The sequence below is a fragment of the Gavia stellata genome, chromosome 8, assembly GCF_030936135.1.
Source record: "Gavia stellata isolate bGavSte3 chromosome 8, bGavSte3.hap2, whole genome shotgun sequence".
NCBI lineage: Eukaryota > Metazoa > Chordata > Aves > Gaviiformes > Gaviidae > Gavia > Gavia stellata.
The window spans coordinates 1992421-2018107 of NC_082601.1; the positions used below are offsets into that span (position 1 = coordinate 1992421).

Below are 25687 nucleotides of genomic sequence, written 5' to 3' on the forward strand. Positions count from 1 at the left end.
CCTTCCTCCCCGCAGCAGCTCAGCCTTTCCCCCCTCCACTAACAGGGCAGGACTCTGCTCTAGCAACAGTCCTGCTAAGTTTCAAAATGCATTTGATTTAACAGAAATGTTTTCTGAAAGAATTGAACCAGGCCCTGCAAAATCGTATTGACTTCAAAATGTGTTTATTTCTAATTCTTCCAACTAGCGATAGTTAGGAGAGACTTGAAACGGGAGCAGCAGTTTGTTTTCCCACCCACGACATCGACAGCTGGAGGAGGACCAGGACAGACCTTGTTTGACTGCTTTGTGTAACAAGTATAAAAACTCGGCATAAGATTTCACAGACATTGCGCGTATTAATAAAAATGTATTTTTACTCATTTTTAACTTGAGCTGTCAGTCATAAAATACCTGCTGCGATTATGGCTGCTTTTTATTCGCATCTTTGAAGAAACCTTCTTTGACGGAGACGTTTCCACAGTGGCCCTGTAAAGCACAAAGTGTAACTCGGATGATGAGCTGAACAGCAAAGGCTGCAGGCAGGCAGGCAGGGGCTGTGGGACAGGCAGGCAGCATAAGTGACTGCAACACCTTCCTCAGTGGCATCTGAAGCAAGGCGAAGGTACCGCTGCCTGACCACCAGCCTGATTAAAACAGAGCTCAACTCTTCACACACAGAATCGCTAAGGTTGGAAAAGACCTGTCAGATCATCAAGTCCAACCATCAACCAACAAACCCCACCATGCCCACTAAACCATGTCCCGCAGTGCCACGTCCACACCTTCCTTGAACACCTCCAGGGATGGGGACTCCACCACCTCCCTGGGCAGCCTCTGCCAGTGCTTCACCACTCTCTCAGTGAAGACATTTTTCCTAATATCCAGCCTGAACCTCCCCTGGCGCAAGTTGGGGCCATTTCCTCTTGTTCTATCGCTTGTCACTTGGGAGAAGAGACCAACACCCACCTCCCCACAACCCCCTTTCAGGCAGTTGTAGAGAGCGATGAGGTCTCCCCTCAGCCTCCTCTTCTCCAGACTGAACACCCCCAGCTCCCTCAGCCGCTCCTCATCAGACTTGTGCTCCAGACCCCTCACCAGCTCCGTCGCCCTTCTCTGGACACGCTCCAGCACCTCAGTGTCCTTCTGGTAGTGAGGGGCCCAAAATCTTCAGTGAGCTTGCACTCAATACAACTCTGATCCATGCCCAGGCCCTTTAATAAAAGCAAAAAATCCAGCACACTCTTTCGAGAGCACGGCAATTCACCCTCCCGTGCTGCTGCATTTTAAATAAAACTCCTTTTCTAGATCCACCACCCCGTTACACAGAGATACTAATGCAGTCCACTTCGTCCGCGTACTTCCTATTTTTCTTCCTTGAACTGTAGTAAAGCAGCACGTCATGAAGGGCAAACATGTAAAGGATTGGTCTACAAGTTTCCGCCAACCAAAACTTTGCAACTACCCGTCCTTTGAAGGAACTGCGCTTCACTGGAGGGTGACAAAGGGAGTCCGAAAGGGCACTGAAAGGCACAACGTGAAGGATCGCACCTATTCCGTGCAGCACTAGGCGGGTGGGGATGTTACAAGAGGAAAGGATAAATACAGAGAGATCTCATTGTCTTCTGAACTTTTCACAAGACAAGGAAGAAGTCTGACTCTCAAGGAGCGCACGGCCATGCCTGCTCTGCCTGAAACACTTTGGAGGTGCCTGGGCTCTGAACATCGGCAGGACCCCAACAGAGCCGTCCGCACCACCTCCGAGCAGCCAGTTGTGGGCAAAAGCCCCCTCTGTGCTCAAATCAGCATTTCGGGCAAACACCACGCTCGCTGCACGGTCTGGGGGCCTCAAATACAGGTTCTGAGAGCTGCAGGCTTTCCCTGAGCTCACGTTTAGTCTCTCCCTTAGGCGTGCAACAGGGCGAGACAAACCAAAAGCAGCAGGTAAGGTGTTTGCATCCGTCACTGCAAACGTACAGTGCTTTGCAGGTTATGCCTCCCACGTCCAAAAGGGCTCGGAAGGGAACTTAAGGAGCTTCTTATCAGAGTTTTAACACCAAATTGGGTGGGCGCTGGAATTTTTAGATGCTGACAAGCAGATCTGAGAAGTAACAATGAGTTGTCTTTACTCCCAGTTGTAGGCAAGTCAAGGAGTACGTTGTAACTCTACCTGGATTTTAGGTGCTCCGCTCAGCTGTGGAGTCATTCACGAGCTGGCCCCTGGCAATCAGCCCTGCCAGCTAGTCCATCAGGAGCTGCACCAGACACAGCACGCAGGAGAAAGCTTTAAAACAAACACAAAGTCTTCCAAACCCACCCGCCTCCCATACATACTGTGTCACAGACATATTTGTTCTATTTTACATAGCCATTTTAATTAAGAAATTTAATTGCCACAATTTAAGGAGACCACTTCACGTGCACCAGCTGAAGAGAATTACATCAGACTTCCTATACCCAAGAACAACCGCTACCTCGATGACACCCGTGCTGTGTACGTAGACCCCAATTCTGCCCTAAGCAGAGAACATGAGAATTACCGGCTTGAATAATTCAAGACAAACTGGTTTCGAACCGAGGAAAGGTTCATGCGGGTAAGGAACGCAGGGTGGAAATGCTGAACGGTTCCACCCGCCAACAGTGTTTGAAAAAGTATTTACAAACAGACCAACAACATTCTGCAACAATACAGGTCAGAAAATACAGGTTATTAACAAAGGATTTAGATCTATAGTGTTTTCTGTGCAGTGCAAAGTGGAAAAGGCAAAACGCTGCAGTTGACAACAGCTATATGTATGGGCTTACACAATGAAAATTCCATTCCATGTACATGTGCTTTCGCACCGAAACAGGTTTCAGAGTACAGCCAACTACTGCGGCATTTGTCAAAGTAAATATCAAGACTGTAAATTCATAAAAATATTGACTTTGAAATCATATAAATTTACTTGGAAATTAATGTTTCTTCACGATTTCAGTTATAACACACAACCAGTTTACATTTATCTACAATAGAATTTTTTTCTGATAGAATATATTAAGCAAATTAAGTGAGACAAACCAAATTCCATCATCCACCACTGCACCTGACATGACTGGCAGACTCGATCTTCTTAAAAGCACGGGAAAAATACTGCAGAAAAGGTGAGCAGTTTATATACTTTGTAAAGACAAACCCCCTGTAATAGTCACTTCTGCAGCTCTTCAGTGTGCACATCTGCCAACAAATTCAAAACCACATGAATATATATAAGATTTAAGTGTTTAAGAACAGAGCAGAATTGTTAGCCTTTGTCTTTTTGTCAAAATCTTCTTAGCACAAATATTTTTGCATGTTCAAGAATGGCAGCACACAGCTGCATTCCTTGCAGGTAAATACAACATCGAGTAGTTTATGCACAAGACTGAGATTGCTTATAAAAACATAAGACAGAGTAACTCGTAAAATCAGATATAAAAGAAACCATATTTTCTCTGAATCCAACAAAAATGCTTAAATAACTTCTTCCCTGCAGCGTTAGGGGAAAAAAACAAAACCCAGTGCTGTAGAAATATCAGGGAGCCCACGTACTTCACTATATGAACTAAAAATTGCTGACTTTTATCAGGTATAATTTAAACAGCAAGAGCTGTGGGAAAAAAAGTTACTGGACTTCTTTAACATCTTTAATTGCCATTTAGTTTTGTCTCCTTTTACCTGCACCCCTATAGCACAGCTAGAAGCACGTACAAAAATACTGCCAAAAACCCCTGAAAATATGTTATGGGTTTGAAACATTGTCTCTTTTTCCGGAAGAGAAATGTTCGTATTTTGTATGGAAGCATACGTCTCCTCTCCTTTTTTCTTACACATAACACCCACTAAGTCTAAGGCTTCAACTATAGATCTGGAACACACAGGGAATGGCAAACTAGTCTATTTTAAGACCTGAACCATCGTTCTCTCCTGTGTTATTTAAGACACCAAACTCCATCAGCAGGCGCCGGGTGCCTCTTCAAGGAAGCGTTAGCAAACGGCATTGAGTCACCGCACCAGCCGCATCGCGTAGCGTAAAAACCCAAGAGCAGCCACCACACCATTCGGGGCTGCCACGGCACAAACGCTACAGAAAGAATATCCTGTTGGTCCCTGCAGAAGGAAATCAGAACCCTAATTAATACAGCAAAATTCATTAAAGCAAATTCACTCCGAGGCTTTACCCATGGCGGACTCCTTCCTTTAGTCTCTAGGAGACAGCACTGCTTTAGCAGGCAAAGCCATGAGTAAGCAAACCCTGGTGAGGGGTCTGGAGCACAAGTCTGATGAGGAGCGGCTGAGGGAGCTGGGGGTGTTCAGTCTGGAGAAGAGGAGGCTGAGGGGAGACCTCATCGCTCTCTACAACTGCCTGAAAGGGGGTTGTGGGGAGGTGGGTGTTGGTCTCTTCTCCCAAGTGACAAGTGATAGGACAAGAGGAAATGGCCTCAAGTTGCGCCAGGGGAGGTTCAGGCTGGATATCAGGAAAAATGTCTTTCCTGAGAGAGTGGTGAAGCACTGGAAGAGGCTGCCCAGGGAGGTGGTGGAGTCCCCATCCCTGGAGGTGTTCAAGGAAGGTGTGGACGTGGCACTGCGGGACATGGTTTAGTGGGCATGGTGGGGTTGGGGTGGTGGTTGGACTTGATGATCTTACAGGTCTTTTCCAACCTTAGTGATTCTGTGAAACCAACCACTCTGTATACTGCTGTAGCTTCCTATAAGCATATCATGTGAGGTGCTCTTCTGATATATACATATAGATAGACACATATAGATAAGCATAAGAGAGGGCAAACTCAGACGTCTTCCGGTGGCTGGGCATTCATAACATCTCCCATGTGATTTTTTTTGTTGTGCAATAAGAGCTGAGTTCAACCAACACTTTTCCCTTCAAGCTGGGGAAAAATATTGTCTCTTCTGCCCATCCCTTGTCTTTGTGAGCTCTACCCTTCCAGCTTCACTGAAGCTGCCCAGCGGGCTCCGAATGTCTCTCCGGGTGGTCATAGGGGACAGGAGAGAGGAGAAGAAACAGTCAGCAAATGCCCTCGTCTCACAAGCCCCATTTCATCAGACACGAAGCTAAAATAACCATCACCTGAAGGCTTGGCAGGATTAGGAGTTCAGAAATCAGTTCGGTTGCTCCAGCGAAGAGGGAATTGCTGGCGGCAGCCACCAAAGTGTGATCGCTGCCCGCGGCGCAGCCCAGCGCAGGAGTACAAACGAAGGACCGAACGGTCACAGAGACACTTTGGAAAGCAAACATCTTGGATTATTGTTTTAAAGCATCCCATAGCAGCAGTGGAAGAGGAAAACACAGAACACATTTTTAACCACACAGAAAAACGTTCTCAGATTTCTACAACGTGCCCTAAATTTAAGCTCCTTGTTGGCGGATGCTTGTGTTTCCACTGGAGCTACTGTGTAGCATAGCAAACAAATTTAAAATAAAATTTGACCAAAAAAAGCACAAAAGAAGAGAACCTTGCGTGAAAACCTGATCAGTACATTGACAAGAACAAATGTTAATTAAACTCTCCTTCCACCGTCTTCCAGGCAGCTGTAGGACCCATATTGAACCAGACAATTTGCAATCATTTCAGCTTTCCAATTTAGAGACTACATTGCCAAAAGCCGTTAGCAGCAATCTTTACATAACATGCTCAGGATCCAATCTGCCAGGCCATCGTCCGCTGCGACTTCAGACGAATTTTAGATGTTTATTTATAAGGTATTATCTTCGAGGTCCTGCAGCATACTTGCACCCTCCGCTCCTTCCCCGCCTGTGGCAGAAACAATAGCTCTGATATGCAATCAGCGCTGCTCGCACCCGTCAGGGCCCTGACGGTGCTGCAATGAGGATGACAATAATTCAGAATTAATCTTTGCATAAGACCCATTTAAGCCAAAAACTCTTCGCTGTGGGATTCAGGGAGAAGTTCTGATTGGGAAAACTTTTTGCTTTTGAAAAAAGTGCACTAGCGCAAAAGTAGGAGTCCTAAAACCAAAGCACAATTAAGGACAATAACAATGAAAAGCCTATCTCCGACTTTACAAGGTCCTGAGCCCACACATCACTACCAAATCGCTGCTACGGCTGCTGTCAGCTTCGCTCTGGTCTAAACCAGCTATTGTAATGCTCGAAAGTACTAGGAAAAAAAAAAATCATTGCAGCATTCGCTGTCCACTAGTGATGAAATAGCCCTACCCCCAACACCCTGTTTTGTAGGAAGTATTAGTTAAGGCGGCATTAGTTCCCTGTAGTAGAGAGGTGGCTGCTGGTCTCTTCTCCCAAGTGACAAGTAATAGGGCAAGAGGAAATGGCCTCAAGTTGCACCAGGGGAGGTTTAGGCTGGATATTAGGAAAAGCTTCTTCACTGAAAGGGTTGTCAGACACTGAACAGGCTGCCCAGGGAGGTGGTGGAGTCCCCATCCCTGGAGGTGTTTAAAAGACGTGTGGACGAGGCGCTTAGGGACATGGTTTAGTGGTGGACTTGGCAGGGTTAGGTTTAGGGTTGGACTTAAGGGTCTTTTCCACCCTAAACGATTCTATGATCCTATTTGCATAGAGGAAGCCGGCTAACTGTCCCGCTGTGGGACCTCCACCCTGGGAGATGCTGGAACCCAGCTGGACAAAGTCCCCAGCAAGCTGATCTTCAAGGACAAACCCACCGCAGAGCTGGCCCTGCTCCTGTGCTGGCCCGGGGACCCCTTCCTTGCTCAGCGACGGATGCAGGGGTTCAGGGCTTCAGGGCTTCCTGAAAATTTGTAAGAACTCTCTGAAATCGAGATTGCTTAAGAAGCAAGAGGGAAACAATGAAAACGGACGGCATTGGTGCATAACTTAGGCCCAGCTCAATAGAGTAGACACTGCCAGAATTAAAATACCACATATTTTATTTACATTTTGCATATAATCAATTTTTTTATTTGTACTCAACGCCTTTAAGTATACTTACAAATACTGAAAAAGTCTTCAAGAATTCTTCCATAATCATGGTTAACTCCATACGCGTAAGAAAACGTTTAATCACATTTTCTGTAATTACATTACAAATACATGTTCTGCTCTCCACACTGCTTGGGCTGCGAGCACACCTGGCGGGAAGCAGCGTACCAGCAGGAAAACGCGAAAATTTAACTAAAATTTTTAATTTTTAGTTGTTGGCATCATTAGAAAAGTTGCCTCTAACAGCCTTTTCCATCGTGCATTAGGAAGAACGGTAAAGCTGCTGAATGGTGCCAAAAGCAAGCAGGTGTACAGGCAACATTTGGTACTGTCAAACTGATTTCATTTTCCATTACACACCATGCAGACTGCCAGTACGCTTGAGCACGATGGAAAAAATAAGCAAAAACACTTCACAGCAATGCAGGCTGAAATTTTCTCTTTATAAAAAGGCCTCCATGGCAAGGGGTAGGGATAGCAAACATTTAAGTCGAAGTCAAATCAAACCCTAAAAAAAAGTTAGTCATTGTGAAAGCCATTTTAAGCTGAATAGAAACGCGGCAGGATGACCAACTGGGAAGTGTTGGCTTGTTTCAAACGGATTACTGAAAAAGACGTTTTCAATTTCCCCATTATTTCATTCTGCGGGCATATGCCAGTGTAATTAAAAAGCTTTTTTGAGTGACTACAGAGAACATCACTTTGGAGATGGCACTCCTAACACTTCTGGGACGGGGCTCTTCCCAGGTGTGGGACACGATCAGAGAAAGGACCTACGTTCCCCTCTGCCCACATTCAGCTTATTTCTCATGTTCAACACCAGATTAACATATTCACTTTCGTTATTTTGTTCCTCCCATACTATTATGTGCAGGATTAAGTAGGAGATTAGAAAATGCCCACCATTAAATAGGATCGTTTCTTTTGAACATTTAATCATCTGCAGCTTCGGTGACTTCTGCTCCCAAAGGTAAGCCTGGCCCTTTCCTTACGATGAACTCAGAACAGGACTCACTACAAAGTGACACCAGAAGATTTAGCTAAAGCAATCCAAGCAGACCCTCCTGCCGAGTGATATCCCATTTTTGAAACACTGATGCTCTGATTTTACATCTTTTAAGGGATTCATCTCAACTTCCATAAAAACCTCTGCGACAACAATGCCTTTCACGTTGACTGTCATGGTAAAACACCATCCTAGGAGAAGTGAACAAAACCAGTAAGATTCAAAACCAACAGTAAGATTAAGCTCATTTTTATGCAACAGTATTACAGATGGTAAAGCCTACTTTCTGTGCCCCATTAGACCAAAATTTAACTATTCATAATACCATTGATTCTCTTATACCGATAACACTCATTCTGTGTTTAGCCATGTAAGTTCAAATCAGGACCATCAGAAACAAGGAAATACATTTTCATCAGAAGCCTGACGAACAACATTCTTCTGTGTGGGGAAGCTCCATTTACCCTGATTTTCAAGCTTAAATCCACAGAAAACAACTACCTGCAGAGACAGCTTCCTGGATCACAACAACTTGATTCCCTTCTGGATGCATTAAGAAGTTTCCCTAAGAAATGAACTCCAGAAGTGAAATAAGGTGCATGAGACTTAGTATATTGGGGGGGGGGCGGGGGGGGGGGAGAAAAAAAGAAAAAAATAGCATTCAGGAAGATTGTCAAAGAATTACTTTGCCTTCCTGAAGGACAGGCCACACTCAGGTACGGAGCGAGCTGCATTTCCACAATTATTTCCAAATATACCCTTTTAGGGTTTTTGTTCTGACTTTTCCATCACACTTGACATTCACTTGAAAGGCTGTCTTTGTTTTTCTCTCAACTAAAAAACCCTTCCTGCTGATAGGTGCCCTGAAGTGAAAGAAACCACCTTCAGAAACAGGGAGACTGTCCAGGCATTATAAGATTTCTCTTCCTACCGCTAACGTTGTTTGCGAATTAAATGTAGCTCTATTGCCCTTTAAGCTTTATCCCTACGCTTTTATCTTTAGCTTCATTAGTCTCTTTAGAACACATTTCAGACAGGCTTCAAAGCTTTCCCATGCAGAAAATAAAAATTTCAGACAACTTGGACTGCTATTTTATTCTGATTTTTCTCACACATTGCGCTTTTTTTTTTTCCCCTGCTTTTATTTCCTATATCTAAAGACTTCAAAGGTTCATAACTGTTGGTTGGGAGGGCTGGATGCTATTAAGCAGATGTCATTACTCTCTTCGTTTTTTAACATTTCTCTTGAGAGATTTTTTTTTCCAACTTTAATCCTCTCTTATGACTTCAGGATTTGTTTTTCCACCAATAGTCCAGAGTACATTTTTATTTCTAGCACTTGCTAGTAATGAAATACGGATTATTTGTCTTAAATCCATGAATTCATCAGCTATACAGCAGCAGGATCAAGCAACAAGCATTACTGATCTATGTTTCATTGCATGATTTTTATGAAACAAAACAAGCATATGAACACAATAAAGTGAGATACTCAATTATTTAGCATAAAATTCCCCTGGGCATAACACACGCTCACAGAGCCACAAGCTACCCAAGGCAAAGAGCAATTTTCTTTTTTAATTGTCATACACATTTGCTCTGCATTTTGCCTTAACTTTGCTGCAACTGCCTCGCACGCTTCCTTTGGCGCGGGGTTCAGGATGTGCTGCTGCTCCTCGCGGCGCCTGACTCCTCAACTCTTACCTTCCTGAGCTGACAGAGAAGTAGGGAGCCAACTGATTTCCCCAGAACCTGAGTTTTTCAGGCTCCCAAATTCCGCGGAAGGATCTCGGGAAATGGACATCTCCGGGATCCAGATGCTCAAAGGAAGTTTCAGACCCCCCCAAAGAAGACACCTCATTTCCAGAGGCATTCCCGCCCCGTTTCTTCTGACGCACGAAGCACTCCCTAGAAATAACTCTGTATTCATTCTCAACTTTAGACTTTTTGCAGGGAAAAAACTTAGATGGACTCTTGCTACTTTTCCCTACATTGGGCTGCTCTGATTCCAGCCTGCTCATGGTCTGACGTTTTCCATGATGACAGTGCAAGTGGAATCAGAACACAAGTCGTGAGAACATGCCATGATAACACAACACCCAGCACAAAATACAATCCCACAGTTTATAAAGCAAAATACAGTACTGGAAAATTTGAATACATTTTTCATGGTCTAAAGAGTGACAATTAAGTAAAATCATTCAGAGGAAGACAGAAGCTGCAAAGAAATAGTTTGGAACATGGGAAAAAGCTCCCTACAGCTCTTTTCAAAAGAGACTACGGTTATGTGCTGAGTAGATCTAACTAGAATATATCAGACATCCCTGGAGCTCCTTGCAAGCAAAAAAACCACAACCACCCTTACGACAACACCAGAACTGTATTTTTAAAAAACAAAATCAATTCAATTCTTTAATAACTTACAAAGCTCTAATGGAAAAAAAATAAATCCTTCTGTATAACTTGAAGCACATCTGTTGTGAAATAACCAGACACACCAGCAAACCAAAAACATAACTAGCTTCATGCAGAGTATGATTTCACCCATTTTTTTTTTTTTTTTAATGTCCGGAGAGATTTAGCTCAAGGTGTTGAAAACCAATAGTTCTAATCTATCCAGAAACTAAGACCGTAGTTGCTAAGGCAACACTGCCTTTTAGACCCGCTTGCTCTTTGCTTAATGTGCCAACATTTGAAAATATTTTACCAGTGCATACAAAGCAGGACAGAATTCTAAATGGCACTCCAAAATTTAAAAAAAAAAAAAAAAAAAATCTTACAAATGTTGTTTTCCTTAACAAGCTGCTGCTGTTTTATTAACTGAATCCCCAGACAGACAAGCTGCAATCTTCACTAATATTTCCTTCTGGATTGAGAGTTTTAAAGCACATTCTGTGTACAAGCCCTCACCCTGCTGGCCAGAACACACTGTCTCTCCTGGAAACCGCTGTTTCCAAAAAAGAACCATCTGTACATAAAGTGACACGTGCCTAGGAAACAGCCGAGAGGAACTTTGCATTTAGTTTATACGTAGAAAGTGGCAGTGCATTTCTAAGAGCAAAAATAAAAGACCGCTGTGAACTTAAATATACTCTAACTAGTAGTGCTATGGTTCCATTGCAAAAGAAGCTTAAGCGCTCCTTCTCCCCCCAGCTTCCTACAAATCCCATATTTCAAAATACAGCTGTACTGGCAGGGGACTTTCCTACAGGACCAGAAAGGAAAGAAGGGTGAAAGATATGTGCTCTATTAAAACGTACGAAAAGCAATGCAAAAAGTTAAAAACTTTGGGGGGAAGTCACTTGATTTAGACTTATTTTAGGCAGCAATGTTTCACTAAAAAAAGAGAAAAGGAAACTGTAAAAAGCAAACTTGTACCTCGGGATAACAAAAGCAACTTCAACCCCCTGCTGAAGCTACGCTCGCTGTACGAAATCAAAAGCAGTCAGATGCAACTCTCCTGAACGCAAACGCAACATCCATTGCGTCGCTCCTTAGGGCAAGTGGCGTTTTGGAATCACCCCAGCTCGGGGGTTCCTGGGGCAGGCCGGGGTCCTGGCACCATGCAGGCTCAGGTCTGCGCCTGCCGGGCGGGGAAGGGGGGGTGCCAGAGGGCGAAGGGGGGCTGTAGCCACAGGTCACAGCTTGAGGAGGGAAAACCATGCAAAACGCGGGTGAAGTGCTGACGCAAGAGGGCAAAAACATCTTTCAGGTGTCCTTGTTTGGGAAGGCGTGCCCAAGAAACGAGGAACTGCATCTACAGCTTATGGTAACCGGCACCTACGTCCATCGTAAATCACAAGGCTGAAGGGAGTAACCCAGGGAAGGCTGGGCAGAGCCTGGAAAAGACGAAGCATCTGCTTTCAAGTTGTGAATGAGACCCCTTATCTTCTTGTACAAGGTGAGCAGATCTCGTCTGGATAGGCAGAGGTTTCAGATTAAATGGGATGCTTCAGTAGCATCATCAATTCTAGACAGCAAATACGAGATTTAAAAATTTAATCTCACCGTGGCAGAAAAAGCTGATGAAGTAAAGGCCTTTTAATGTTTGCTTATTTAGAGACTGTTAATTTGGACTCTGCCAGAGGTGCAAGGACTATGGTTTATAGTTTGAACTCTAATTTCAAGATATGTATGAATTTTGTAAAATAGTGATTGAGGAGCTATTTCACACAGATCAGCAGCTCCATCCTGAAGTGGCAGAACTGGCTTGGTTCAATTTTTTGCACTGCCCGTTCAATTTTAACACTGTTACAACATTCGGCTGAATTCTACCCTGTTTGAAACAAAGCTTAAACACTTGAGAAGCAATGTCTACAAACAGGGTAAATTGGCTTTCTTCGCTAGCACTGAAGAGAAATACCCAACTTAAGAGAAAACACTAACACACATATCAGAGATACCAAGTAAATTCCTCATCAGAATACCTTTATTGCCTATACTGAACATAAAAAACCACAACGTATAATGCATTCCTTCAATACATGTACACATGCACAAACACACACACAGTTGAATTAAAATTATACAAGCTGATTGCATTTTTAATCTCTTATCCACAACCTAAGAACTACAGTGGATATTCACAAAGAAATTTTCCTTGATCCCACAATCCAAGAAAGATTAGAAATCAAAGGCAAAGGGTACTCGCTTACTTCCATCATCAGAGCACCGTAAGACGCTTAAAACACGTCCATGTAGAAAATAGGTGTGTACGGGCTCACGCTGCCCTCATGCTAAGGCACCTGGACTTGGGCTGTCCCCAAACTGGGAACCAGCCATGGGAGACTGGTTCCAGCTGGGTGCTGCTGCACCCTGCCTCTGATCTGCTTCAGAGCAGTGCCAACGAGCCAGCGCAGCTCCCCATCTGGGGTGGCTCCAAGCTGGCCCGTTCAGCATCTTACCCGAATGAGCTCATGTCCGGCTGCAGAAAAGCGGTTTAAACGTCTGTACCCCCAAAGGGGAGTATTAATTGTGTTTGACAACAAGGGAGGTGGGTGGAAATCAGGTAATATTATACATTATATCCACATCCCTGAATATCTACGCTCTTCAAAGGGGAAGACAAGGTTAACATATAATATGCAGTGCAACACTAGCAAAAGAAAAATGTATTACAAGTTTTGCAATTATAGGAAGTACGCTCCAGTTACAACTGTTACATAGCAGCGACAGAAAGAAAAACATGACATCACTCTGACAAATAAATGCTAAGGGAGCAGGTCTGTGGGCTTTTTCTGTGTGCTTTTTTTTTCTTTAGTTCCTACAGAAGTTATTTCCAGAAGTTTTTCTACAACAGTTGATGAATTTTAATTCTTGTTTTAGCAGTACATCATCTCAGCGACAATTGTTTAAATAAGAAAACAAGTCTTTACATGATGGCGTCAAGAAAATAGCACCAGTTTTTCAATTCTAAATAAATCCTCGCTCTCCAACTTCAGTTTATGATAATTTTTAAAATTAATTTTTAATCTGAATGTGTCACCATTACAATTCAACCTGAGAAGCTGCCGTCTTTGCACAAGGAACGCATGCACTAGCCGCCTCTTCAGCGCCGCATCTCGCCTCTCTGCAAGTTCTGTACCAGCTTTTTATTCGTTCAGATCATTTAAGATCACAAGCAGACCAACCAAAGCCATGCCAATGCCAAGCACCGCAGAGATCACTCCCTGCACCTCAAACTATGCTGCTGGGAATTTCAAGAGAGCATTTGCCTGTCCTGCAGCACCATGACACCGTTAACTCAAGTTCAGCTTATACCGCACGGAGTCCTCAGTCCTCTCCTCCACTACTGCCGCATCAACTGTTTCCACAGCTGGACCTCAGCAAACAACCTGCGTCACAGCTAAATTTGGTGTTGCAATTAAGTGGCACAAACCAAAATTATAAATTATTTGGCATTTTTCCACCTTTACCACCCCCTCCAGCCCTTCTCCCACTTTATTCGGGTATCTATCCCACGGACTAAATTCACAGGCAGTAATTTTACTATCAAGGTCATATGAAATGATTTCTTACCTACGCAGTTTCACCTGTACATTCATATCAGATTCCTTTGTTTTCTCTAAAACCAGAGCATTTTGCCTAAGTTTAATGAGTGCATCATATTTTAAATAATACACATTTCAGCAATAATCACAGCACCTAAATTGACGACACCGTAATTATAATGGCCATATGTATTAGCTACTGATCTTTAACAATTAGTCACTCCCTAGCTTACACGCACGTACAAACTGCGGTTACTTACTGCCACCGTAATACAGATAAACACGAGTTCCTTCCACTCCTCTGAAAAACAAGAAAAAATAACAACTCTAAAAACTATTCTAAAGGCTTTCAGCTATTCTGGCAGCCCACATGGACAACTCTACGACATGTCAAATCAACACGGCCAGTTTCTTTTGAGACCCCTTCTCAGCTGTTTGCTGTCTGGTGAATATATTGTCTCAGTGTAATCAGCAAAAGAAGAAACCCACCCACTCACCTGCTGCAGAGACAAATAACGAGAACACAGGAACAGCTGTAAGACAGCTGGTTCTGTCCCAACAAACTGCTCAACTTAGCAAGATGTTTTTAAACAAGAGATTAGGTAAATTCTTCACTTCAGGAAAAACTCTAACCTCCATTGTCTCTAGGATACTGCTCCCATCTCTTATATGCATCCATCCCTCTCACAAGTTTTGAGCACAAATTAGTAGGGTTTTTTTTACAGTGAGTTCCTGTAACTTTCACAAAACCATCAAGAACAGACACTTGTTGCCTTCACTAAGGGCACATGAGTTGAACCATCCCTAGAAAATAGAGAAATCACCCAGGAACTCATTCACAAACACAAGCCTATAAAACTTAAACTTTGTTTCCAGTGCTCACAGCACTGCTTGCTCCTCCCTTAAAAAAAAAAAAAAAAAAAAAAAATCACAGAACCCTGTCTGAAACTGTTTTGCCAGAACTTTAAACCCAAACATCATCTTCACTGAAGACAATACTGCATTAACATAGTGGAGCTTTCCCTGCTGAAAGCAGGGGACAGTTTCCAGTTTTTTGGTAGCTACCGTGGCAGCAGCTGCTGCACCAGGGGAACAGCACAGTGGAACCCGCAGCAGAACCCACACGGTTTGCCACGCGTACAGACATGCCTTAGTGTTAGCATCTGCATCTTCATAGTTGCTCTGGCCACATCTTTAAGACAATACTAGTTATAAATAGTTATGAAGCTAAGTTTCTTACACAGCCGGTAGCCTTTTATTCATCTCTAAATCACACGGACAACACAGGTGAACAGGACTGATAACTTCTCCAGCAAGACCCAGGATTTCACAGGTGGTGATGAATTCCTTCACATGACGAATACCAGGTGACATCTTTTGCCAAGCAGCATGCTGCCTGCAGTTGGATTTGAGCCATGCAACGCAAAGCTGCACGTACACCCCGTTCACACAGAACCTGGCTAGAGAAGTATACATTGGTCAGTTTGCAAACTACAAGCAGTTTCCAAAATAATCACTTCAAATGTACAATTAAGTTTGCTGATGTGGCAGTGATTGAAATACTTAATTTTGCATTTGAAAACATATGAAAGCCCTAGAATCAAGTCTTAAATCATGCAGCAGGACACGCCAAGCTGTTAGGAAAGGATGCCGATTTTATGAACTGATAACTATAAACCAATTTTTAGCATGACAGAAATCAAGTTTTAATATCCTGCCCACAAGCTGCCCTGTTTTACCACATGGGGATACCTGTATAAAACTTCAACAAGGTAAAAACACATATTAAAGCAAAAGCGCTGTTACAAATCAACACTCAATCTTTCTGCATTATTATTCCTGCTTATTAATTTCCTCTTTTGGTCCTGGTAAAAGTTAACATCAACCTGAGCAAATTCAGCGTGTTTCTTCATAAAAGGGTAACTAAGACTCAATCAAAAAGATGCTGGAAGTTAGAAGCAATGTATGTGGTTCAAATATCATTTGCCTAATGTCTCCTTGAAAACACAAATCTGAAAATTTGCTGAATATGATTAACTTCCAAGCCCAGTGACATTAGACATGTATTCTTTCAGCCTGGATATAGTATTTCATATTGACAGTTTTAAAATAATATGTGCATTTCACACAAAATAAATTAAGCTTTGATATGTTAAGTGTTGCTCCTTATTAAGGGATAACGAATTGACTTGACAGGTACGTTTGGTACAGAGGGAAACCAGCAGCAGAACTAGAAATGGTTTCTGTCAACAAATTCCAGGTTCCACCACAAGAATATCACTACAGTAGGATGATCCTGTTGTAGGACCTTCGTAGGATCACATCTTACACAAATCCTATTAGTCATCATATGGAACTTAAGACTACTATGAAACAGACTTGTTAAGTGACAGGAGTAGGACACCTATACAAAATGCTTCCCATCTAGAAGCTAGCACACTTATTTGCAGTATCAAAAAACCCCCCAACCAAAACCACCTCACACGCTATTACATCTAAAGGTCCACATTCACAACTGATTTTTAAAACCTACAAAAACGCATGTATCGCGCTCACCTCTACTTACAAGTTACAGATACTGAGATATAAAACATTAACACTATAAATAAAATGACACATACCATACAATTTTTTTTTATAATAAATTAAGTCCTTCTTCCACACCAAAACCTTTTCAGTAGGTGTACATACTCTTACAAAAAGCTAGCTACATACCGTATGCAAAAAACCCCAGTTTGACACGGTTTTTACCATTTTATTGAAAATCAAGAGTTACATTGTACACTTAATTTCAGTTGAAGTTACAGTGAGTTTTAACATTGGGTCAATTTTTACCTCTCCTTTTCTGGCCTTTTTTCCCCCCTTTCTCTCACCATTTCCAGGACTGAATCTGACCACAAACTATGAAGGGTGCAGAGGGACCAGGACAGTTACTGCTGCTGGACTGAAGTAGTCTGGCACATTCCGATCTGAAGTAGGGCGGAGGGTAGAAGGAGAGAGAAGACACAAAGAAACAGTGGGAAATGGATGTTTAAGATAGTCGGTTGGTTCAAGTCAAGCTCTATCAAACCCAGTTTATATTACCTCAATAAAAAGCAAGAAGCAGGGCTTAATTATTTTGAATCCCTATCAATATCCATATTATCTATAACAGTATTTTCAAAAACTTATTCATAAAATATGGATTTAATAAAGTGCTGCACAGAACCCGTGAAAGCATCAACACATTTGCAATGTCACACTTTGCCCAGCTGAGCCTCTGCTACTCAATTCTCATTTGAGGCAGCAGAATGGGATTCCTAAAAAGGATAAAACCTCTCAGGTTTTCCACAAGTCTCCTTGGAAAAGGCCAAAGGCTTGAGTGCTTGAAGAAGCCCTAACTTAAAACTGGTTTTGACAAGATTTTTAACGACTGTTTACCTCAACATCAGTACCTCGACTTGCCCTTAACAAACTAGCAATTGTAATTTAAGGCAGGACGCTTTCTTCCCTTGAACTGGAGGACTTACAGAGCTGCCAAGGCAGGGGTTTTCCAAGGCGACAAAGCCCCCACACACTGTGCGGATCTCAACCCACCGGGCCGCAGCAAGCCACCCTTAGGGCAGTGCTACCCCTCCCTCTGGCCACGCCGGTCCCCAGCGGGCTGGTCGCAGCTCCTCCACGGGCCCACAGCTGGCCCAGCGGCCCTGGGCCCGGAGCGGCGCCGTGGGCCTACCTCAGCCTCCCGGCCGAGCAGCCCCGGGCTGCCCGCCCTCAGCCACGGTTCGGCGGCGGAGAGAGAGAGACCGAGCGAGGGAGAGAGCGAGGGAGGGAGCAGGATCGAGCAAGCTCCAGCAGGCTGGGCCGGGCCTGCCCGCCGGCCTCCTCCCGCGCTGAGGAGCCGCCCCCCCCCCATAGCGGCCGCAGAGCGCGGCCCGCTTCCTCCTCAGGAGGCGCCTACCACCGCGCGCCCAGGGCAGGGGGGAGCGAGGCGCTGCCGCCCCGCCGCGCGCCTCCAGCGGCCCCACTCGGCACGTACCAAGCCGGAGCAGCACGGGTGGGGCGGACAATGAGGCCGAGCCTCCGGGCCGGCGCGTACCACCTCCACGGCGGAGGGGAGCGCGGCCGCCACCTCCCGGCCTGCTTGAGCGGGCGGCGAAGAACGCGCTGGGCGCTTCCCCCCTCCTTCAGACGCTCCTGGTGCCGCCCGGCTCCTAGCGCCCCGCCCCCGGCCCACGTGAGCCCTTTCCCAGCGTCCCCTCCGCTCGGCCCCCGCCGCAGCCACTTCCCCCCGCGCGAGCTCCGCGGCCCGGCGGGCCTGCGTCCGTCCCCCGCCGGCAGCGGCCCGCTCTCGCCGGGAGGCGCCTCTGCTTGCCGCAGGCCCGCCGCGCCCCCGGTCCGGCCCGGCGAGCCGCCTTTTCTCCGCGGCTCCCGCGTCCCCCGGCGCGGGGCCTCTCTCCATCCGCCTGGTCCTTGCCGCCTCCGGCGGGCGGCCGCCAGCGGCTCCGGGCGTCGACGCTAGGAGAGGCGGAGAAGAGCTCCTCGCGGCTGGGCCGGCGGCCAGGATGTCAGGTGGGGACTCGGCGGCGGCGGCCGCGACCGCCTCCCCGCAGCCGCTCCCGTTCTCCCTGCCGAAGCCCCCTCCCCTCATGCAGCTGACGCCGGGGGACGCCGTCCGCCCCGTCGCCTCTGCCGCGGACCAATCGCCGAAGAGCACCCGACTGGCGGGCCGCCCGGATTGGCCGGCCGGGAAGCCAGTCAGCCTGCTGGCCCCGCTGCTCCCGCCCCGCGGGGAGCCCGAGCCGCTCATGCCCTTTGGCCCCTCGTCGCGGCAGCCACTCAGAGGGCGGCTTCTTGGCAGGTGCAGTGGGGGCAGCCTGCTGAGCCCCTCGATGCGGCCCGGCGGCGTCGACCGCGGCTCCCTCATGGTGAGTGGGGGGCGGCGGCGGGGGGACGCCGGGTGGGCCGCGCTGCGGGTTCGCGGCGTTCGCGGCCCTCGGCTGTGCCTCCAGCCGGGGCCGCCTCGCCTTAGCCGCGGCCCTTTGTGGTGGGGCCGGCTTTGTCGTGTGAACGGGGGAGAGCTGCCAGGGCGCTCGGCCCTGGCGGGCTTCCGCCTCCGGAGGCGGCGCGTTGCTGTCGAGCCCCGCGAATGGGTCTGCGGCTGAAGGGGAGCGGAGCCGTAGCTGGTCCCGCCCCCGCCGTGCGAGCCCCCTGCCACAGCGGCCGGCAGGGAGGGGCTGGAAGGTGATAAACGGCACCTGGGTGGCAGGGCCCTCCGAAATGAAAACAGAACGCGGTTACGCTCTGAGGAGGTTTTGAGGAAACGTTGTTCTACCTTGTGTTGTTTGGGCAGCATCTGAGACTCAGTAACCAGGCAAGCTGTCACTGCGTGTCTTGGGAGGGTCAGGGATGTGGCCGGGGGTCAAGTGTTACATTCTGAAGTTTCAAACCTTTCTAGTTGTTTGTGATCTCTTTGTGTGAACAGCCCCCTCCCAGCTTTAGAGAGGCTTCTAGTACAAAAAGAATCGTAGAAAAATTGTTAATAAAAGCATCAGAAAGAAGTGTTACTTTTTTCTGCAAAGGACCCTTCTAAAATGACGTTTTACTTAAGAATAGTTTTCATATTAGTGAACTGGTGCACTTTTGTAACGTATTTGTGTATGTGTATATTGAAGTTGTATGTTCTTCAAAGTAAAATGCTTTCCAGGGTTTATCCTAAGGTCCTTTGAGCTGTTGCTTCTGACTAGAATAGAAAGCATTTAATACATTTTCGTAATTAAAAAAAAAATAGGAAAAAATGTCTGTATCCATTTGTGTACTAGCAGTGTGACTATACCAAGTATTAGAACAGCAGCAGGATTCAGGTTTTTGGGAAAATAGGGAGATGGGGGTGGTAGTCAGTGCAGAAGCTATTTCAGACTCAGACATCAGGCGCAGAAAGTATTTTGTTTCTGTGATTTACTTTTGTGCCACAGAGTTGCTTGCATTAATCGTAATTGTATGGAAGAGCATGCAGAAATATTTGCATTCCTAAATTTAGCGTGGTTTTCTGTGATGAACTATAAGATGAAAGATTATGGAGGGTTTTTTCCATTTGGATGTTGGTTTTGAAATTTTAAATGGATTTGTTGATTATTAACTCTGGCTCTAGAGGAACTGGAGGAGTTAATGATCTTGCTTGCTGTTTCGCAGTATCAATCTCAAATTGCCCAAATAATTTTCAGTTCAGTGTTGAGCGTTTCTCTGTTATTAATGCTCTTGGGGGGGGGGGGGTGCCTTCATGGTGACTTTTCTCATTCATTGCTGTCTTTCAGATGGGACACCCAGGCATGCCGCATTATCCTCCCATGGGAATGCACCCTATGGGTCAGAGACCACCAAATATGCCGCCAGTTCCACATGGTATGATGCCTCAGATGATGCCCCCCATGGGAGGACCACCAATGGGGCAGGTAAGGCAGTTTTGCAACATTTTTTTTTTTTCTTTCTTGCCTTCCATTCCCTGAGGTAGGTAAGTCTCATACAGTAGCTTGCACATGGTAATAATTCAGGATATTTTACGTCATGGTCCCTATCTGTGCAGAAACACTTCTCATTTGTAACAGTTAATTGATGCACCTCATGTGGGACTGTAATTGTAAATAGCCGTAGGTATGAATCCATAATTTTTTATTAAAGCTTTTTGGTAGTTTTCTTTAGATTTTGAAGAAGTAAGGTTGTCTTACTAATACATACTAGAAACATAAAGTAGTGGTTCTTTTCAAAGGTAGTAATGGTAGAGAACTTCATGTTTCTTTAATTCTTGGCTGACTTTTTATGTCTACACAGATGAAAATTATAGGCACATGCAAGGGAAGAAATAGTTATGTTTTGAATTTTTGAAGCATTCCTTCTTGACTCCTAGGGAGTGGTTTATGGTTCTGTGTATGTACTGTTGTTGCTGGTGTCATGTGATGGAAAAATAAACTTAGCCATTTGGATCGACAGGTGTGATCCTGGGTTAACAGGTAGAGTAGCTAGAATCATATCCGTGCTTTTTGGAAATTTAAAGCTTTTATTTTCAGTAATCAAAGATCCTTTCCTGTGTGGTTCCTGATTAAATTCTGCACCGCTAAAAGAAGCAATTCTCTTTCTGGATATAATAAATGATCTAGTGATACAACTTGTGATGATGGTTTGCCTAAGTAGAAACTGCCTGTCATCAACTGGACCAGAGGGGTAGAGTAGACCAGAGCAGGCAGAGGATGGCCAGAAAGATTAACCCTTTGAGAAGAGCCCACAAAGTTGTGCTGGCAACTCAATGTCTTCCTTTGCAGTACCTTGGATAGAGCCTGTGTCTGTCTGGGGTTTTTTAACTGGTGTATAAAGGCTTGGTAGGAATCTCTTCAGCATGGTTTTGCAGCCTATTAGAGTTTCTGATGTAAAAATAATGCAGTTTTAAAAGATGAGGATCTTCCCATTAGCATGACAGCTAATAGCATGAATTTTTGTGTGTGTTCATTAGAAACTTAAGTAGCAATTCTATTTTATTCCTCTATTTAACAGCTCTTTTATAGCTTCTGTTCCACTGTTCTTACTCTCGTATATTGAATATTTCAATCTTTAATATTCTGGTGAGCAATATAGAGAACTCGGGACTTTTTGGTAGCTGTAGACCAAAAAGTTAAAGATAAATGGCATGGCAGAGGGGAGATGAGAGGCTCAGTTACCCTACAGCCTTAAGGATGGCACAGGATGGAGATACCCTCACATCAGAACCATTGTGCTGGAAGTACCAGCCCATGTTGGCTTGTTTCCTTGAACGATAAGCTCTTTCTTCCAGCAGATATCAGAGGTTTATTTGTGAAGCTTTGCAGAATGAGATGTTGTGTAGCTTGTTTTCTCCTTTCTGAGCTGAACCCTTGTAGGACAGGTACTTTCCAGAGAGAATAGCAATGGCCTCCTGTCAGCATCATTCAGAGGAAGGTCTTTTGGAAAAGGATTAGCTCTCCTTCCCATATTTTTTTTTTACTTTGCTGACTTTGGGTTAGTGTTATGCAGAAACCGAGCAGTGTGCAGGATTTCTTCAGGACCTAAGCCAGGGGTTTTAAGAAGTTTCACATGCTCAGAGCCCCCTTAGTTGCAAGTAGTTGTTGGTTTTGCAGGCTGGCAGCGATGAGGTTGCACAAAGTAGCCTAAAAGTGATCAAGAGGGACTTCAGAGCGCTGGGGAGACTGGTTGAAGGATCGGGAGTGCAGGTAGTGTTTTCCTCAATCACTTCAGTGACGGGGAGGAACACTGAAAGGAATAGGAAAGCAAATCTGGTTAACACGTGGCTCAGAGGCTGGTGTCATCGGAGGAATTTTGGTTTTTCTGACCGTGGGGCGGTCTACACAGCACCAGGCCTGCTGGCTGCAGATGGAGTTCAACTATCGTCAAGGGGGAAAAGGATTCTCACTCATGAGTTGGCAAGCCTCATTGGGAGGGCTTTAAACTAGATTTGAAGGGGGAAGGGGATGAAACCAGGCTGCCTAGAGATGAACCTAGGGGTGGTGTGCCGATGTTGGGGGCGAAATCGATAGCCCAGTGTGCTGGTTTTGGCTGGGACAGAGTTAATTTTCTTCATAGTAGCTAGCATGGGGCCATGTTTTGGATTTGTGCTGAAAACAGTGTTGATACACAGGGATGTTTTAGTTACTGCTGAGCAGTACTTACATACAGTCAAGGTCTTTTCTGCTTCTCACACCACCCCACCAGCGAGTAGACTGGGGGTGCACAAGGAGTTGGGAGGGGACACAGCCAGAACAGCTGACCACAACTGACCGAAGGGATATTCCATACCGTACGATGTCATGTTCAGTATATAAACTAGGGGGAAAGCTGGCCGGGGGACTGCTGCTTGGGCTGGGCATCAGTCAGAGGGTGGTGAGCAATTGTTTTCATTTGCATCACTTGCCTTTCTTGTTTGTTGTTGTTGTTATTTTCCTTTTCATTACAATTTTTATTATTATTTTATTTTATTTCGTTTCACTTATTAAACTGTCCTTATCTCAACCCACAAGCTTTCTCGCTTTTACTTTTCCTATTCTCTCCCCCATCCCGCTGGGGCAGGGGGGGAGTGAGTGAGCAGCTGTGTGGTGCTTAGTTGCCAACTGGGCTTAAACCACAACACCCAGCTCAAGTGCATCTACTCCAATGCATGCAGCATGGGCAGCAAACAGGAGGAGCTGGAAGCCGTTGTGCAGTGGGACAGCTATGATGTAGTTGCCATCACAGAAACATGGTGGGATGACTTGCATGACTGGAGTGCTGCAATGGATGGCTATAAGCTCTTCAGGAGGGATAGGCAAAGAAGGAGAGGCGATGGGGTGGCTCTGTATGTTAGGGAGTGTTTTGATTGTGTAGAGCTCAATGATTGTGATGACAAGGTTGAATGCTTATGGGTAAGGATGAGCGGGTAGGCTAAAAAGGCGGATATCCTGCTGGGTGTCTGTTATAGACCACCCAACCAGGACAAAGAAGCCGACGAAGCGTTCTACAAGCGACTGGCAGAAGTCTCGCAGTCACAAGCCCTTCTTCTTGTGGGGGACTTCAACTTACCGGATGTCTGCTGGAAATAAAACACAGCAGAGAGCAAACAGTCCCGGAGGTTCCTGGAGTGTGTGGAAGAAAACTTCCTGACACAGCTGGTAAGGGAGCCTACCAGGGGAGGTGCCCTGCTTGACCTGCTGTTTACAAACAGGCCGTCTTGGGCTTAGCGACCATGAAATGATAGAATTCTCAATTTTTGGCCAAGTAAGGAGGGGGGGTCAGCAAAACCACTACGATGGACTTTTGGAGGGCAGACTTCGGCCTGTTCAGGACAGTGGTTGAGAGGGTCTCCTGGGAGACGGTCCTGAAGGGCAAAGGGGTCCAGGAAGGCTGGGCCTTCTTCAAGAAGGAAATCTTAAAGGTGCAGGAGCAGGCAGTCCCCATGTGCCGTAAGAAGAGCCAGCGGGGAAGACGACCAGCCTGGCTGAACAAGGAGCTTTTGCTGGGACTCTGGAATAAAAAGAGAGTTTGTCACCTTTGGAAGAAGGGGGAGGCAACTGAAGAAGAATACAAGGGTCTCGTTAGGTCATGCAAAGAGGAAATTAGAAAGGCAAAAGCCCAGCTAGAGCTCAATCTGGCCGTGGTGGTAAGGGATAACAAAAAGTGCTTCTATAAATACATTAACAACAAAAAGAGAGCCAAGGAGAATCTCCATCCTTTACTGGATGCGGGAGGGGACATCATCACAAAGGATGAGGAAAAGGCTGAGGTACTTAATGCCTTCTTTGCCTCAGTCTTTAATAGCCACACCAGGTATCCTCAGGGTATTCAGCTCCCTGAGCTGGAAGACAAGGATGGAGAGCAAAATAAAGTCCCCGTGGTCCAGGAGGAAGCAGTTAACGACCTGCTATGCCACGTGGACACTCACAAGTCTATGGGGCGTGATGGCATCCACCCAAGGGTGCTGAGGGAGCTGGCGGAGGAGTTTGCCAAGCCGCCCTCCATCATTTATCAACAGTCCTGGTTAACAGGGGAGGTCCCAGACGACTGGAGGCTTGCCAACGTGACGCCCATCTACAAGAAGGGCCGGAAGGAGGATCCGGGGAACTACAGGCCTGTCAGCCTGACCTTGGTGCCAGGGAAGATTATGAGAGGCTCATCTTGAGGGCGCTCACAGGGCATGTGCAGGACAACCAAGGGATCAGGCCCAGCCAGCACGGGTTCATGAAAGGCAGGTCCTGCTTGACCAACCTGATCTCCTTCTATGACCAGGTGACCCGCCGAGTGGATGAGGGAAAGGCTGTCGATGTTGTCTACCTGGACTTTAGTAAAGCCTTCGACACTGTCTCCCACAGTATTCTCCTGGAGAAGCTGGCGACTCGTGGCTTAGACAGCTGCACTCTTCGCTGGGGAAAAAACTGGCTGGACGGCCGAGCCCAGAGAGTCGTGGTGAATGGAGTGAAATCCAGTTGGTGGCCGGTCACAAGCGGAGTCCCCCAGGGCTCAGTTTTGGGACTGGTCTTGTTTAATATATTTATCGATGATCTGGATGAGGGGAACGAGTGCTCCCTCAGTAAGTTTGCAAACGACACCAAGTTGGGCGGGAGTGTTGATCTGCTGGAGGGTCGGAAGGCTCTGCAGAGGGATCTGGACAGGCTGGATCAATGGGCCGAGGCCAATAGTATGAGGTTCAACAAGGCCAAGTGCCGGGTCCTGCACTTGGGTCACAACAACCCCAGGCAACGCTACAGGCTTGGGGACGAGTGGCTGGAAAGCTGCCCGGCAGAAAAGGACCTGGGGGTGTTGATCGACAGCCGGCTGAATATGAGCCCGCAGTGTGCCCAGGTGGCCAAGAAGGCCCACGGCATCCTGGCTTGTATCAGAAATGGTGTGGCAGCAGGAGCAGGGAGGGGATCGTGCCCCTGTACTCGGTGCTGAGGAGGCTGCACCTCGAATGCTGTGTTCAGGTTTGGGTCCCTTACTATAAGAAGGACGGTGAGGGGTCTGGAGCACAAGTGTGATGAGGATCGGCTGAGGGAGCTGGGGGTGTTCAGTCTGGAGAAGAGGAGGCTGAGGGGAGACCTCATCGCTCTCTACAACTGCCTGAAAGGGGGTTGTGGTGAGGTGGGTGTTGGTCTCTTCTCCCAAGTGACAGGACAAGAGGAGATGGCCTCAAGTTGCGCCAGGGGAGGTTCAGGCTGGATATTAGGAAAAATGTCTTTCCTGAGAGAGCGGTGAAGCACTGGAAGAGGCTGCCCAGGGAG

The 25687-nt window shown here is 46.2% G+C and overlaps 1 protein-coding gene across 2 annotated transcripts in view; it reads left to right on the top strand.

The window, feature by feature from the left end:
- Positions 1–18767: 18767 nt before the first annotated feature.
- Positions 18768–25687, top strand: part of PRPF40A (pre-mRNA processing factor 40 homolog A) — a 29699-nt gene continuing 22779 nt past the window's right edge. The window contains exons 1-2 of one of the 2 annotated variants that reach the window (XM_059820048.1): positions 18768–18841; positions 20228–20365. In XM_059820048.1, coding sequence (XP_059676031.1) covers positions 18806–18841; positions 20228–20365 — 174 coding nt within the window. In that variant the 5' untranslated portion in view covers positions 18768–18805. The remainder of the gene's footprint in view (positions 18842–20227; positions 20366–25687) is intronic. The other variant, XM_059820047.1, reaches the window with a different exon arrangement.